We start from the raw sequence: 15,378 nt of genomic DNA on the forward strand, positions 1-15,378 counted from the left end.
GGGGGCGAATTCGACATTTTATTGGTGACATCCAAAAACACAGGTAGAAAGGATTGCTTTGGTGAACGCGACGTGGTTGGGGAACGCGTCCCAGATTACGAATATGTGAGGGAGGTACGCGTTAGCCCACAATAGCAGATACCTGTCACTGCATAAATCTAATTAGCAGTTGAAAGTAGATTCTATCTGTGGCTATCTAGTGCAGGGTAACCTCCCCCTGGGACCTGGATCTCTGGCACGTTATTAGACAAAAGCATAATGCACCGTGGTATATCAATTATTTCAACTTGTAAAATACTTGAATTGATTTGATTGAAAGGGAGAATTCGACAATTTGATTGATTTGATTGGGGTGATTGATTGAGTTGACATATGATGAGCGCTGGTCAACACTGAAGTCAGAAAGGCCGCTGTTTCAAACCAGGCCGTCTCCGAACTCCAGCCAGAGCCATGTAATCACCATACTGGTTCATCAAAGCAATGCCTGGATGTCGATCTTTGGCACCGAAGACTTGGCCACGTCAACGTACATCAGGTATCGCAGACTACCAAAATGACCAAAGGAATGTTCTGCGACAGCCACCACAATCATGAATCTTTCAATTACTGTCTCGCCTGCGACATCGCAAAGGCCCTACGATGGACTCCACGAAATAAACGGAAGCGAGACTCCAGGGCCGGCTTCATCCATGTTGACACCTTCAAAGTCAATCCACCGGGTATTAGAGGCGAACGATGGGGAATGGTTGCCACAGATGACAGACATCGAATGAGATGGGCCTACACATTCACGAGGAAGGGAATGGCTTCGGAACTTCTAGGCCAGCTCATCTCCAAGATACGAACTCAGTATGGCATCCGAGTGCACGCAATCCAGATGGATGGCAGCTCCGAGCTCTACGGTGCGTCACTCAAGAAACTCGAGTACACTCACGGCGTCAAGATCATCAAGACGACGCCATACACTCCCGAATTTAACGGAGTTGCTGAGCGCTCTAACTGCATCATATTTGACAAAGTCAGAGCAACCATGGAATTAGAAAGAACCCCGATAGAGCTCTGGCCATTGGTCCTGGAAGATATGGTGCGCAAGACAAACGTGACAGCCACCAGGGCAATTGATGGCCTCACTCCCATGGAAAGCTTTCTAAACGAAGCCTTCCCCGGGCAAGACAACAAGCCGGATCTATCCGGAGAACGAATCTGCGGTTCACGAGTCACGATACACATACCGCAAGAACGAAGATTGAGATCACACAAGTTTGGTCCAAGAGGAGAGGCTGGAATCTACCTATGCTTGGAAGGTTCACAGATCTACACCTGCTGGGTGCCCTCTCGCAGAAAGGGACATCAGATCGTCCGCTCTGCAAATGTGCAATTCTACGAAAAGGTTGGGGAGACAGAATTCCTGACCGAGACTGAACATGATGTTGAGCCGGATATCCGCAAGAACGGAGCTCCCATCTCAAGCCGGCCACAGTCCGTCACGGAGCAGACAAAGACTCCAAGCCCACAAAGATCTGAAGTGAACAATCTTCAGCATGCTGAGGTGCATAATCCTCACCATGGACAGACGACAACATCCATGACATCAGCCAAGCTGCCCGATCTCAGAAAAGAGGTGATCACTGAGCCCAAAACAATGACTGAAGCGCTTCGAGGTCCGCAAAGGGAGCATTGGCTCAGAACAATACACAGTGAGCTGCGCAGCCTCCTCACGAAAGTAGCCTGGCGCAAGCTGGACCTCAACCAAGCTCACAATAGGCCACTTACAGTCAAGTGGGAATTCAAGGTCAACAAAACGAGGACGGCAACCTAGACAAGTTCAAGGCTTGGCTGGTGGTCAGAGGCTTTGAATAACAGTTCGGCTTTGACTACAACCAACCTTTGCCTCAGTTGCCAAAGCGGCGACTTGGAGAATCCTCCTCACCGTTGCTGCCTGTCTGACTGGGAGATTGAGCAGATGGACGTGTCCACAGCGTTCCTGGAAGGGGACCTCGACGAATAAGTCTTCATCGAAATGCCGGAAGGACTTGTCGAGTATTTCAATCACCACCCAGAAGACCGTCCGCCAGGTTTCTCAACTGAGAAGATCTGCAAATTGATCAAATCCCTCTATGGACTCAAGCAGGCGCCTCGGCAATGGCAAAAGAAGCTGAAGGAAACCTTGGAATCCCTTGACTTCAGACAAGCAACGTCTGACACAGCCGTATATCACAATCCCACATCGGGAGTGATCATCATCACATATGTGGATGACTTCCTCATCATGGGCAGCAACAAGGAAGCAATCCAAGGGTACAAAGCCCGCCTGGGAGAGATCTTCACAATGACTGATCTCGGTCCCGCCAGCCATTTTCTTGGAGTAAGAATAACCCGAGACAGGAACTCAAGGCTGATCTACCTTTCCCATGATGCATATTTTACCGGAATACTGAAGAAATTCGGCTTAGAGGATTGCCGACCGGTCAAGACCCCCATGGAGCGAAATTCACTCTCGACACTGCAACCAAGAGACAATGGCGACTCGGCTTCTCCAGAAGAACGAGAAGACTATAGCTCGAAAACCGGCTCGCTGATGTATGGAATGACCCAAACCAGACCCGATTTAGCTTTTCTACTCTCGGTACTCTTAAGATATATGTCGAATCCATCACCAGCACATTCACGATTGATCAAAAGAGGCCTCCGCTATCTACAGCAGACAAGAGACCACGGCCTGGTGCTTGGGGGCGTCAAGAAAGATCCTGGACCTGCTTGGAGCATCATAGCTTGGGCCGACTCGGATTGGAAAGGTGACACTGTTACGGGAAGATCGACGTTTGGATGGCTCGTTCAACTTGAAGGATCTACAGTCTCATGGAGCGCCAAACGACACGAAACAGTAGCACTATCGACTACCGAGGCTGAATATACAGCACTCTCCCAATGTGCCAGAGAATTGGTCTGGACTAGGAATCTCTTCTCTGAACTGCTCCTGCCACTACATATGCCTATTCCACTGAACGGCGACAACCAGGGTTCCCTAAAGCTATGCAGAAACCCTGAGCTTCACCAACGGACAAAGCACATTCCGTTGACCGAGCACCATATCCGAGAAGAAGTTGAAGCCGGGAATATTGATGTGCAATACGTCAGCACACACGAGCAGGTAGCAGACGGACTCACTAAACCATTGAACGTCGTCAGCCATGGTCACTTTCTAGAAGCAATTCGAGTCAGTGCATGTCCTATCGAGGGAGCAGGTCGTATTATTTGGAGTACTGAAGTCCACGATGACTCTGTGCCCTGAAGACAAGGTGGATGGGGGGCGTGTTGGAAAATCCGGGGATCCCCCTTCCCTTCAGGATTCAGACTGTTAGTCTGAAAGCCCTAGATTTAAAGTTCAAAGTCCTAGATGAAATCATCTAGAGATATAAACCCGAGAAGGACTCTCATCTCAATAATAAACAATCAAGTTTCATAAAATATATATATATATTCACCCAGCACTACCGCGCAATATAAACAACGGATACTCCAGATGGACCCCAGTATAAAGATGTATATGGGACTTAGAGCGGGGAAGCAACTCAACCAAGAATATACACACATCCAATGAGACACATTAGAGAATCAGAGCTCGTGACAGCTGACATAATTTAGGCACCCGGATGCGCCACCGTATTTGGGCATCCGGGTGCCCATGTATTAGTCGCCCTGAGTCAGTAAGCGCTTAGCGAATGGCTGGCCCTCAGCCATTGAATGGAGCAAATTGTCTGTCAGCAGGTTATGGCGCTCTAACCAGTTCGGGACAATTGCCGAGCCGGGGCCCGATAGCTTCGAGGCCTTCCTCTAGGAGGCTTGGTGTGGCTTTCGGGCATGCCCCAGGCGGAGTCTTCCCAAAATGGGACTGAAAGCAGCTTCGTAGGGCACTCTGGAGGCTGAAGTCTGGACGATAAAAGCATGGTGTCCAGGGTCCCAGGACAAGCAAGCGACGCCGACTCTCCAGCAGCGAACCCTCAGCAGCCATTCGCCTTGTCCGTTTACTCAACATGGGAAGCTATCACTTCAAGCACGAACACCTCGGCGAGGTTATTGGGCTGGAACGCGGAACGGACATCATACAGTTCCGCGGGATACCTTACGCCACCATCCCAGCTCGCTTTCGGCAGAGTATTCTCAACGGCACTCTGCCCTCGCAACCATTTGATGCGAGACAACCCGGGTAAGTTTGATATGCACATCCTCGAGCGCTTTTGGCAAATCTGGCGGTTAACACAGGATCTCTCCCCAAAAACAGCCCATTTTGTCCTCAAGTGCCTATTGAAGCCCCTGCCTTTTGGGACCAACCTCCAGGCGAGGACTACCCGGCCCTGACTGCCTCCAAGGGCGACGAATACGGGTGTCTGAATCTTAACATCACCGCTCCAACGGCAGCTCTGGAGAACGCAGAAAAAGGCAAGATCCCTGTGCTCGTGTTCATTCATGGAGGTGCCTTCATCTCTGGATCACAGTGCATCGCCTTCAATGGCCGAGAGATTTTCGATCCTACGAACTTGGTCCAAGTGAGCCTCAAGCGCAACCAAGCCATTGTTGTTGTAACGATCAACTACAGGCTTGGCCCACTAGGCTTCCTCGCATCGAAAGATTTGGAGACTTACAACAAGGCCCACGGTGAGCCCGTGGGAAACTATGGATTACATGACCAGGCTCGGGCCCTAGATTGGGTTAACAAGTTCATCCACGGCTTTGGCGGCGATCCAGACGAGGTCACGGTCAATGGCACCAGCGCCGGTGCCATCTCGACGCACTACCAAACGCTGTTCCCGGGCCGCAAGTTCAAACGCGCCATCATGTCAAGCGGAACCATCATTGGACTTGGACCCCAAACCATGGACGAACACGAAGCCAATTTTTCCAAGTACGTGGAGGCGGTGTCCGACTCGAATACACCAAACACGACGACAATCGAGCTTTTGCAGGCAGCGCCTGTGCAGGAGCTCGTGACTGCCGTGCCAGCTTTCATTTCGTACCCCTTAGTGGATGGCCAATGGGTTAAGGGAGGTAGTTGCGACTCGCTCGCCATCCAGAACCCACCAGATATTATGATAGGAAGCTGTGCATACGAGGTAAAATATGCCCCTGCAGCCATGTCATGGGAGGTCGAAGCTGATGCACCAACTTTCACAGCAAGATGTCGCCGAGTTCCTTCTGGAACACGCTCCAGGAACAAAGTCGTTGTCCGATGACAGGTTCCTTCTTACTGTCAAGGAGGTGCTCTCCACCAACAGCATTTTTCACGATGCAGTGGACCTATTGATTGCTGACCCGGACATACGGGAAGCATATGGTGTCCGGAGCAACGACTCTGCCGATTTACAGAACTGGGCCGCCCTCATCGGAGACGTCATGTTCCGAATCCCTGTAGTCTTCATGGCATCCCTCCAGCCCGACCAACCGATGCTTATATACGAGATTGCGGCGACCAATCCTTTCACTAACAGCGCTATGCATTACCAAAAGGCCAATCACGGCCTCAATGATATCCTGCTCTTCGATGTTGCCGAAGACGCGGTCCCCGAGAAGCATTTGGAGGAATGGCGAGGCGCTGTGGCCACCCTCCAGTCTGTATGGTTGGACTTTTCCCATGGGCTGACGCCTTGGCCCCCGGCGAAGAGCTCTGGAGAAGACCTCGGCCCTTTCTACAGAGTCGACAATACTACGGGCGGGGTTGTGTGTCAGTCTTTGGATGAACTGGTCGGGAAGCCGACGGCCGAAAGGTGGTCAATTGTTTTGCGTCAAGCTCGCATTTTCCAAAAGCAGAAGTAAAGCGCGTCGTAGCTGATGGGAGAAGCTGCAGTTGGTCAATATGAAGTCGCATACCATACGTGCATTCGCTACCATTAGTCACGGTATCTTTGTCTATTTGGGAGTGGTTGTAGTACTTGAGAAGATCACTCAATTATGTTAAATGTGTTTCGCCCAATCCACAAAACGTGCACGTAGGCAAATGCCGCGAAAATTTTCAATATACAGGTTCAGATCAAGCATTCTTGACGTGGCCTGTCGTATTAGAGATCCAAGAATTGGAATTATGAGTTGGTAGCCGGCCTGCATGACTGCGCACTGCCATGCAAAAAGGGCTGCAGATGGAACTAACGTGGTTGATAAGCGAGCCGATCACTATACTGTACACTAAAAAATAACTTACCCTATAGTAATATAACGCCTTCCTAAAATAGCTAAAAGCTTAAAAAAATACTTTTTAGAGATAGTATAACATATATGATAAGCATGCGGGACAGACAAGTGCGCGGGACAACATACTGTGCAGCTAAAAGTAGCCTACCCTATAGTATCTTAAAACCTAAATAAAATAGTTAATAATTTATAAAAATTATACCATAAAATAGTATAACGTACACGATAAGCTTGCCGATTAGACAAGCATGCCAATCAGTTCCACTTTTCACCTTAAAGACAACTTTTTAAATAATGCTGAAAAATCCAAATTAAGCTTAAAATAGATAAAATTTTATTAATAGATATATAAGTCTTAAAATAAGCTTTATTAATTTTCTTTAGATTTTTAAAAAATTCTATATAGCTATAAACCTTAAAGTATATTTACACTGTAAAATACACTGTATTTTAAGGTTTTATATATAAAATAAAATAATTAAAATTCCTTTAAAAATATTTCTTTATATAAATGACTATACTATCTTTAGAAATATTTTTTATAGATTTTTAGCTATTTTATTCAGGGTTTAAAATACTATAGGGTAAGCTACTTTTAGCTGCACAGTATACTAATCGGCATGCTTGTCTAATCGGCAAGCTTATCGTGTACGTTAGTTAATCTTATTTAATTATATTTTTTAAAGATTTTTATGTATTTTATTTTATATAAAAAACCTTAGTTATACAGTGTGAGGTCTACTTTTAATCAATACTATATAAAATTAAATAGCAAAAAAATCTTAAAAAAATCCTATTATAATTATTTTATAGTTAAATAAGCTATAACGTAGTTGATAAGCGAGTTGACCAGACAAGTGAGTTGGCCAGCACATTTTTCACCTTAAAAGCTATTTTTTAAATAATTCTTAAAAATTCAAATTAAGCTTTTTATATGCTTTTAAAAACCGGCCTTTAAGGTGAAAAATGGGATGTCCTGCGCACTTGTCTGTCCTGCATGCTTATCGTGTACGTTAGCTAGCTTTATAATATATTTTTTTTACTTTTTAAAAAAATCCCCTAGCCTTGGATTACTACTTATACAGTGGTGTTGAATAAGTGCTAGGGTATCACGTGCAAGCAGGGATGCTTCAGATTACGCGCCAAAATGGCGACGCCCTAAAGGGGCAGAGTTTAACAGAACACAACATGAATACACCAATTCACATCAATGAACCGAATACACGTAATGTCTGATAAGTGGAAGTTACAGTATAAATAGGTTTTCCTTTTTATAGCTCTATAGAATATTTCTAAAAATCTATGAAAAGCCTTGTAGCTTATTTAAAAGCTAAACAAAGTTGTATTAAGTCTTTACTTATTTTAAGCTTAAAATGGAATTACTATAGATTTTTATTTTATAGTGAAAGTTTAGCTGATCGGCTCGCTTATCAACCACGTTAGCAGAGTAGTAAATCTCTAGTAGTACAGTGCTAAAACTACTGAGAGAAGCATGACTGGGAGAAAACACATGTCCGCTGTTGCACCGCAGGGACATGTGGTTCAATCCTGCCTTTAGTCTTGACACCTTGCACAGGCCAGACCAGGTCATTTATATTCGTCGCCAAAGCTTCATATGCTGATACTATTGAAGATTTACATTCTAAACTCTGGCTGGTCTGAGACTTGGGATGGTAATCAAGGCACTTGTGCAAGAAAACGAGTTACTCTGTTGAAATTGACACGACTATTGACCATATCAGGCAGGATGGATTGGTTGATACAGCTTGGGGACGATAGAATCTCTTGCCTTCTTCCTTATAGATATTTATCCCTAGAGATTGGACTGATCCCGGGTCGTAGGCCAGGCCCTCGGCCTAGTGACTCCGTTGGAAGCCGGGGACCTAGGTTGTTGAGAACTATGTAGGCTGTTGAATTCGATCTTAGGTTTGGCAGGAACCACGGTTCCGGAAAGCTAGGGCCCGAAGCTACGGTCCCGAAAACCTAGATCACAACCCTATCTGGCCTTTCGGACCTATTCGTCTGACAGACCAGAGCCCTCCGTTACCCCTAACATCCAGACCAAGGCTTCGTTGGCGTCTGCAACAAACTGTTTCGAAGCTTCAAGATCAGGCAAGGCGATGAAGCCGTGAGGATAGCCGGGATAGGCCTTCAGTTTCATGTCCACGTTGTGGTCTTCCAGAGTCCTGGCGTACATCAACCCATCGTCTCTCAACGGATCCAATCCAGCCACTTGAATAAATGTCCGCGGAAGCTTTGACGACGAGAACGAGTCACTCATGTTGTAGGGTGACCATTCTGGGGAGTCCTCGTCAGGCGCGTACAAACTATTGATAATGTCCAGATCCGGTGACTTGAGGACCGGAGAATCTATGCATTGAGCCCTAGCAAGCCAAAGATGCTTGTACTTTTCAGGTACGTGCTTTTCAGACATGAGTATGGGAAAGATAAGCCACAGGCCAGTGATTTTGTATCGCAGTGGGTTTTCAGTCGCCATGTGCGTACTGGTGACTGCTAGGTTGCCACCGGCTGAGCCGCCACACACAATGAAGCCTGCTGACGGATCAGCCCCAATGCTTTCGGCGTTTTCTGTGACCCACTCCAGGCCGTCCCGAATATCGTTGCCTGGAATCGGGAAAGGGTGCTCTGGTGCAAGCCTGTATGAGAGCGCAACGACGGTTGCCCCGTGTGTTGCAGCGATGATTCGGGCAAGCGATGCCAACTGTAGGTTGCTGCCAAGGATGAAGCCACCGCCGTATATCAACACGATAAGGGGGCTACCTTTCGAAGGAGCGCCTGGTAAACGAAAAATCCTGGTGCTACTCTGGTGGCCGTCGCGAGTGGGGATGAGGACCACACGGTCTTCGACTCCGAAAGATGGCATGGACTCATACGCCGTTTTATCAGAAGCGTCACTTTGGTCGCGTAGCTTCTGAATGTCGGAGTAGTCGGTGACCGGTAGCTGAACCTGGCTCATGATCTAGACCGAGGTCAGCGCCCATTTGTGCGATTGTATCAATATCCACGCCTCACGACTTACCTGGCTCAGTTCCGGAGCGCATTCACCCAGTCGTAATACCGCGTCAGGGGAGTTGTAGTCTTGGATGGACATCGTGAATGCTCCGGCAACGTGTGATGATCGAGGTCGGGGCTTTGTGATCAGATTCTCAGGGGAACGAGGTGAGGGGAGCGGTGCGAAAATGCACCTCTATAAACGTCCCAGTCTAAATTTCCCCATGGGGCAAAAGTCCGGAAGGCCGGGGCCCACAAGCCTCGGTGTCATGGTAAATCTCGAACCCGTCTGCACCAGTCCGGATCTGGAAAATATCCAGGACATGCCACAGCTCTTCCGGTAGTGCCAACTCGAGAATCTGAAACATTCCTAGATGTCGGCGTCGCATCCCAAGCAGGCGATTGCCCAAGAGCCGAGCTCATTGTCGGTCCGACACATGCCTCGGGACACCATGTGGGGACTGAAGCTTCGAGCATCTTGGGGGAAGATTGATCGAGGGGAACCCCCGTACGGCCATCTCGCGGTCATATGTTCCTATACGTAGTTGGTACGAAGACCGCTTGGCCAGAATCGCCTCAGCCAGCTGTGTCCACCATACTGCGACACAAGCAGAATATGTTCTGCGCAGCGGTAGGCGTCAAGTGAACGGTAGGATTCATTTATTTGCAGCAGACGATTTAGAATGTACCTACACTTCTCAAAATCAGCTTCATCCAACCAACTCCATTTACCTACTTTTGCCCAAGGTTTTTGATTGGAAATCGCTACATAAAGCTTCCACATGGCTTGGGGCTTGGCAAGGCCTCGAAGGTCCATATTGTGGGAGGCAAGGATGGGAGGCAATGGTTACTTTGTTGGCAGGGTCAAAAACGTTGGAACCAGCAATAGGGACCAATCTTGTGGGGGCTAGGAATGTACATCACTTCACTGCGAATTCTCATCAGAGATTAATAATGACTCGCCCATCGCTATATTTGAGTGCTAGACAAGGAAGCAAGCAGAAACGGACACCAATTTCTGGGTCGCAATCACTGTAGCAATCTTCTCAATGAATATTTAATGAACCTAGTAGCAACGAGGGTTCCCGGCGTATAGTGTATACCCCACCAAAAGAAAGGAAAATAATAATTCACAGGCCACCATGGCACCAAGTACGTTGCTTCAAACAGTGTCATTGCGCTCCTCGTGCGAAGACTTAATGATTGACTGTTTGGTTTCCTCTGCGGCAACGTGAGCAGTGTCGACCCTGCAAATGTACGCTGGTTGTCCGGTGTGGTCAGCAAATGGGGCCAAGAAAACGTTGTCGGTCGTCGGAACGCGTGCTGCTTACCTTTGAAAGCCCGAGCCGGGACGCCGATAGCAAACATCTCGTCTAGTTCGGCTGGTGTTCGGCCCCGAGTTTCCGGCAGAGTAAAGTAGGTGACTATGATGCAGCCAGCCATCCATACCGCGAAGACCAGATAGGTCTTGGCACCCAGGTTCAGCCTGTTACCATGTTAGCCTGACAAGTTCCTGCGTGATGCGCACGCCCCCTTGGGCAGAGAGAAGGCACTTACTCATCGGTGTTGGCCAGATAAGGAAGGACAAATGCGATGACCATCGCAAATACCGCAGCTGTCATGAACGAAAATGCTGATGTTATATTACGCAGGCGAGCTGTCGGCATCTCCGCAGTCACGACATAAGCCAGAGGGCCGAAGCCGCTCGCGTAGAAGAAGCCGAACATCAGGCAGAATGCTGCAATAACCCGGATTACTGTGGGGTTCGTCTTATCGGCGAAACCGAGGCCGCCAATGACCGAGTTAATGATGAGAAGTGCGATGAAGGTGGTCAGCGCCAACGTGCGTCTGCCGACCCAGTCGACCAAGAAAAGGCCAGCGAAGGATCCGCCCAGAGAGAGGATGTTGAGGGCGAGAGTGAGAAGGAAAGGGTCTGCAGTCCCAACTTGGGCAAGAAATATTGTGGCATAGTTTGTCGCAAACGCGATGCCGCTGAGCAGCTGCATGTTGGCCACAGACATAGCGAGAAGTGTGCGTCGTAGATTAGATCCCCGGAACATGTCAATCCAGGCAACCTTGTTCTCGTCGGCGCTCAGATTGGCCTGGTGTTTCAGTACGGCCATCTCCACCTCAATTTCTTGCTCTGTATAACCTTGACGGACCTGGCGGAGACTCGATCGGGCCTTGGCTTCATTGCCTTTGATGAGGAAGAAAGTCGGGGAGTCGACGACAAAGAGCAGACCGGCTGCGATGATGATTGGCCAGAGACATTGAAGACCTATGGGCAAGCGATAGGACAGCGACGAAGTAATCCCGTGGGTCGCCCAGTTGACTCCGCTGGTCAAGACTGAAGCGAGGTTGATGGAGATAATAGACAAGGACACCATGGCTCCGCGGATGCGAGTAGGCGCAAGCTCGGTCTGGAAAGCGCCGGCCAGAGCGAGCATCATGAACGCAGCGCCGTCTGCCCAACATGTGGTCAATATTCACGAAAGTAAGACGTGAGACGGGTCTGGAAGAAACTCACAGGCAATGGTTCGCCCGACAGTCAGCATGGCGACATTGATCGCTCCTGTTTGGATGGCAGCACCGACGAGAGAAATTAAGCAAGCTACCCAAAGCGCCTTCTTGCGACCATATTTATCACCGAGCCAAGCAGCCAGAAGTGTGCCAGCCACAGCACCCGGGACAGGTACGGCTGTCATGATAGAAACATCCCGTGCCGGAAGTGCCAGGTTCAATGGGTTGCTGAAGTCGGCGATGAAAGCAGGCATGGCATAGACACCCCCAATCACAGAGCCATCGAAGCCATATGTGAAGAAGCACAAGGATAGGAAAAAGGCTATACCTGTCAGTTAGGGAACCGTCAGGCCAGATCTGCAAGAAAGATCATACCTGACGCGATTAACCGAAAGTTGTGTAGCAGGTGATGGACCGGCGACCTTTGGTCATAGGGTACCTCGGTGGCCATCGTATGGGTTATATTGATCGGGGAAAAGATGGTTGAGTAGATTATACGAGATGAATCAGTTGGACGTTCGATGGAGATTTGGTTGCTTGGATCAAAAAGTTGGAAACCATGAATGTTTTTATATCATTCCCCAAGCCCATGGTTGGTTGCTAGGTTTGGAGTAGTGGGGAGCAGGGAGTGGGGCCACTCGGTAGAATGCTGCTGTTACCCCAGATTTCGCAGCTACGCTGTCGATCTAACCGCTTCTGGGCGAACGCCGAAACTTTCTGGTCCTGAGGAAAATCTCTCGGTTCGGTCTCTAATTGGTTAGCCAGTGTTGACTTTAGTGTGGCTAACGGGCATGAATCGTTCTCTTAATCTCATCGCCAGCAGTTGGGGCTGTTGATGGTAACGTCTACGTGGTGGAAGCTGAAAATTATTGCGGAAATGGTCGAAGGCAAGTTTGTTGGCAAGGCATTGTTGGCAAGGTATTGTTGGACAGTTCAGGTCAATGCGTATATGATTAATACCTGTGGGCAATGTTATGCAGCTGGCATTGCAAGCAGGCTGTCAGACCAAACTATCGACTGCGTATTACAGGCTACAGGGGTAATAAAAATTAAAAATTGCCGTTTTAGTCCGTATCTTCGCCACCGCGAATGACTATAGATAGGTAGATCTAGGCTACATCTACATGTAGATAGATTCTCGTAGATAGAAGGATCCGCTATGTACCCCGGTAGGGTCTACTTCGACTACACGCTATCTCCCTCATATTATCACTAGTCTCCTGAAGGAGCCCATTATATCCATCCAAAAGTTCTGCTCTGAACCAAGACCTGACTGTCTATGTAACAGCAATTATGCTTGCATCCAACCGCGAACGCTTAGGCGGGACTATGCTACTAGCAGAAGAAAGGGTCCTTTCGCACTCGGCCGCCATCGCGGGGACGGATAGAATGTCAATCGCCATTTTGGCTACACGAGGATACTCAAATCGCTTAGCAGACCAATAATTCAGCTGACTGTCATGCTTCGTGTATATATCCTGTCTCGTAGAAAGCCATCTCGCCAGTTCATCTGTGAGTAGTTCCTTCTCCTGGTTTGTAGCTGATATAAGCTCGTCCTGAAATGAGTCAAAGGGATTATGCTCTTGCGCCCCCACGGCGATGGGAAGAGTGCTATTTGCAATTTCGGATTGGGCCGGGAGGTCACGATACTCGTCCTCCCACAGAGTTTGTACCAGTTAGCGAGCCGTACGCAGCCAGTCCTCTTTCCCGCCGTACGCCTTTTTCAAGAACGCCCATTGTATACCCGCATGAAGAACTGTGGTAGTATAATACACCGGCGTCTCGTCCAGTTTCATATAATACTTATTCAGTTTCACCCACGCAGAATTAACAAAATAAGCATAATAGCTGGGTTCAGACCGGTCGGCCGCCTCGATCTTTGCTTTCTCAAGCGTCGCGAGGAAGAACTCATACGCAACGGCAACCTGCCAGATAATACCATATTGCGCCTCAGTGCCTCCCTTCCTAAGCCACGTCTGGCCATCCCCTTCAAGTCATAGAAGGCATGAGTGAAACATAGATAGAATATCCCAGAGCCAGCCAAGAGCGGCCCAGTCCGCATCCGTAAGCAAATTTCCCTCCTTCAGGCATCGTAGAAGAGATCTATATGGCTTAGTACGTTTTAATCGAGATTATATAAACGATTTGTTTACTTGGAAGGTGATATTAATAAGCTATTTGAGATATCGCCGAAGCTTTATAATGCGCTTAATTATATAGTATTGCGAGAGTTAACGGGTGCTATTGCCAAGAATTACGTCGAGAGTTCCCAGATAGCTCTTATTAGGGTATTATCTTATACCTTGCGTAGCATGGTGGGGGCCTTGTTTGGCTAATGAATCTAGATAATTAGATTATATACTTTTTCTACCAGACCTCGCTCTGTCTACTCTTTAAAATCACCTGCATCTAGATCTTCCAGGGCATAGTCATCCTTAATAGAGAGTAAGTCCTGAGCGATATGGTAGATCATATGCCTCAAGCATCGGATCCTTCTATGCCTCGGTTCGCGCTACCGAAGCCTGCGACCTAATGATTTGACGGCGATGTTATTGTTAGATGCATTTGTTAAGGACAGGATAGCTGACCTTGCTATTTGCGGTTAGCTCAAGCTTATTAAGAATCTCTATGATATTTATAGAGATATTCTCCCCTATATAGTTAATAGTTATATTCGGGAAACCTAGGAGGTCTTTCTAGGGCTAGAAAGTATCTTTATTAAAGAAAAAGGCATTAATAGAGAAGAAAGAACATATGCTTTTTAAGGTATACCTATTAAATATAATATAGACCTGGCTTAAGCTTTATGTGACGGCTGTGGTTTCCCAAGGGATAAACTAGTCCATACTAGATTTATATTAATAGATTTATAAGGCAAAGGCTGAGCAAACGTTGGTTGTCACGTCTCCCTGATGATTAAGTAATACGTGTTAGGCTTATTAATATAAAGAAGTTTTATTAATAGCTGGTAAGCTAGAATTTATGAAAGGGCTAATGAGTGTGGTCTATATACTGGGGGTAATTATGTTGTGGTAAGAGGATCATGAAGCGATTCTGGGAGTCACTGGTGATCCGGATATTTGGGGGTGACTGAGGCTTGGCAGTTATGGATGGAATCCCTTAGTGTGTGGGGATTGTATATAATTGGTGAAAATTATGGGGTACACGTGACGTGACCGCGAGGGTTGTAACACTTTATAGTAGTATATTAATAATAAAGACTTTATAGGTAAAGAACTTGTTAGTAATCCTAGCCTTAATAGTTATATATATAAGACTAGTAAAGGTCTTTTCTATTAAGGGATTTAGATAATAGAAAATCTTGTAAAGGCTATTATGCTTGAGTATATAGAAGGATAGGTTTATATTAGTAATTTACTAGATTAGTAGATATTAAAGTATAATCTTATTAAAACAGGTAATAAGTTTATTGCGAAACTTATCTTTTTTCTATTTCTTAGTAGTAAACTTTCAGATATTGGGTTAATTTAGTAACTGCTTAGCTATATATTAACTAATCTTAGATAGATCTAGGTAACAAATGCCATATAACTTGCTTAGATGACTTTCTATTTTCTAAGTATTAGATGCAATGTAAGTCTCGGGCTTATAGACTTCTTATTAGATATAGTGACAATAAAGCCATAGCGGTGGTTTAGATTG

The 15,378-nt window shown here is 47.1% G+C and overlaps 3 protein-coding genes across 3 annotated transcripts; 1 reads left to right on the top strand and 2 right to left on the bottom strand.

The window, feature by feature from the left end:
- Positions 1-4,034: 4,034 nt before the first annotated feature.
- Positions 4,035-5,811, top strand: FOXG_15083 (uncharacterized protein; the record flags this gene model as incomplete). Its single annotated transcript, XM_018395155.1, has 3 exons — positions 4,035-4,207; positions 4,283-5,111; positions 5,173-5,811. 3 exons carry the CDS (start codon positions 4,035-4,037, stop codon positions 5,809-5,811), a joined length of 1,641 nt encoding a protein of 546 aa, XP_018255629.1.
- Positions 5,812-8,197: 2,386 nt separating this feature from the next.
- Positions 8,198-9,295, bottom strand: FOXG_15084 (uncharacterized protein; the record flags this gene model as incomplete). The annotated part of the gene is made up of 2 exons (XM_018395156.1): positions 8,198-9,163; positions 9,224-9,295. The coding sequence occupies 2 exons, from the start codon at positions 9,293-9,295 to the stop codon at positions 8,198-8,200; spliced, it is 1,038 nt and encodes a 345-aa protein (XP_018255630.1).
- A 1,062-nt stretch (positions 9,296-10,357) lies between these two features.
- Positions 10,358-12,166, bottom strand: FOXG_15085 (uncharacterized protein; the record flags this gene model as incomplete). Its single annotated transcript, XM_018395157.1, has 5 exons — positions 10,358-10,455; positions 10,527-10,681; positions 10,753-11,659; positions 11,723-12,037; positions 12,091-12,166. The coding sequence occupies 5 exons, from the start codon at positions 12,164-12,166 to the stop codon at positions 10,358-10,360; spliced, it is 1,551 nt and encodes a 516-aa protein (XP_018255631.1).
- Positions 12,167-15,378: the final 3,212 nt, after the last annotated feature.

Source organism: Fusarium oxysporum, chromosome 1 (genome assembly GCF_000149955.1).
Source record: "Fusarium oxysporum f. sp. lycopersici 4287 chromosome 1, whole genome shotgun sequence".
Lineage (NCBI taxonomy): Eukaryota > Fungi > Ascomycota > Sordariomycetes > Hypocreales > Nectriaceae > Fusarium > Fusarium oxysporum.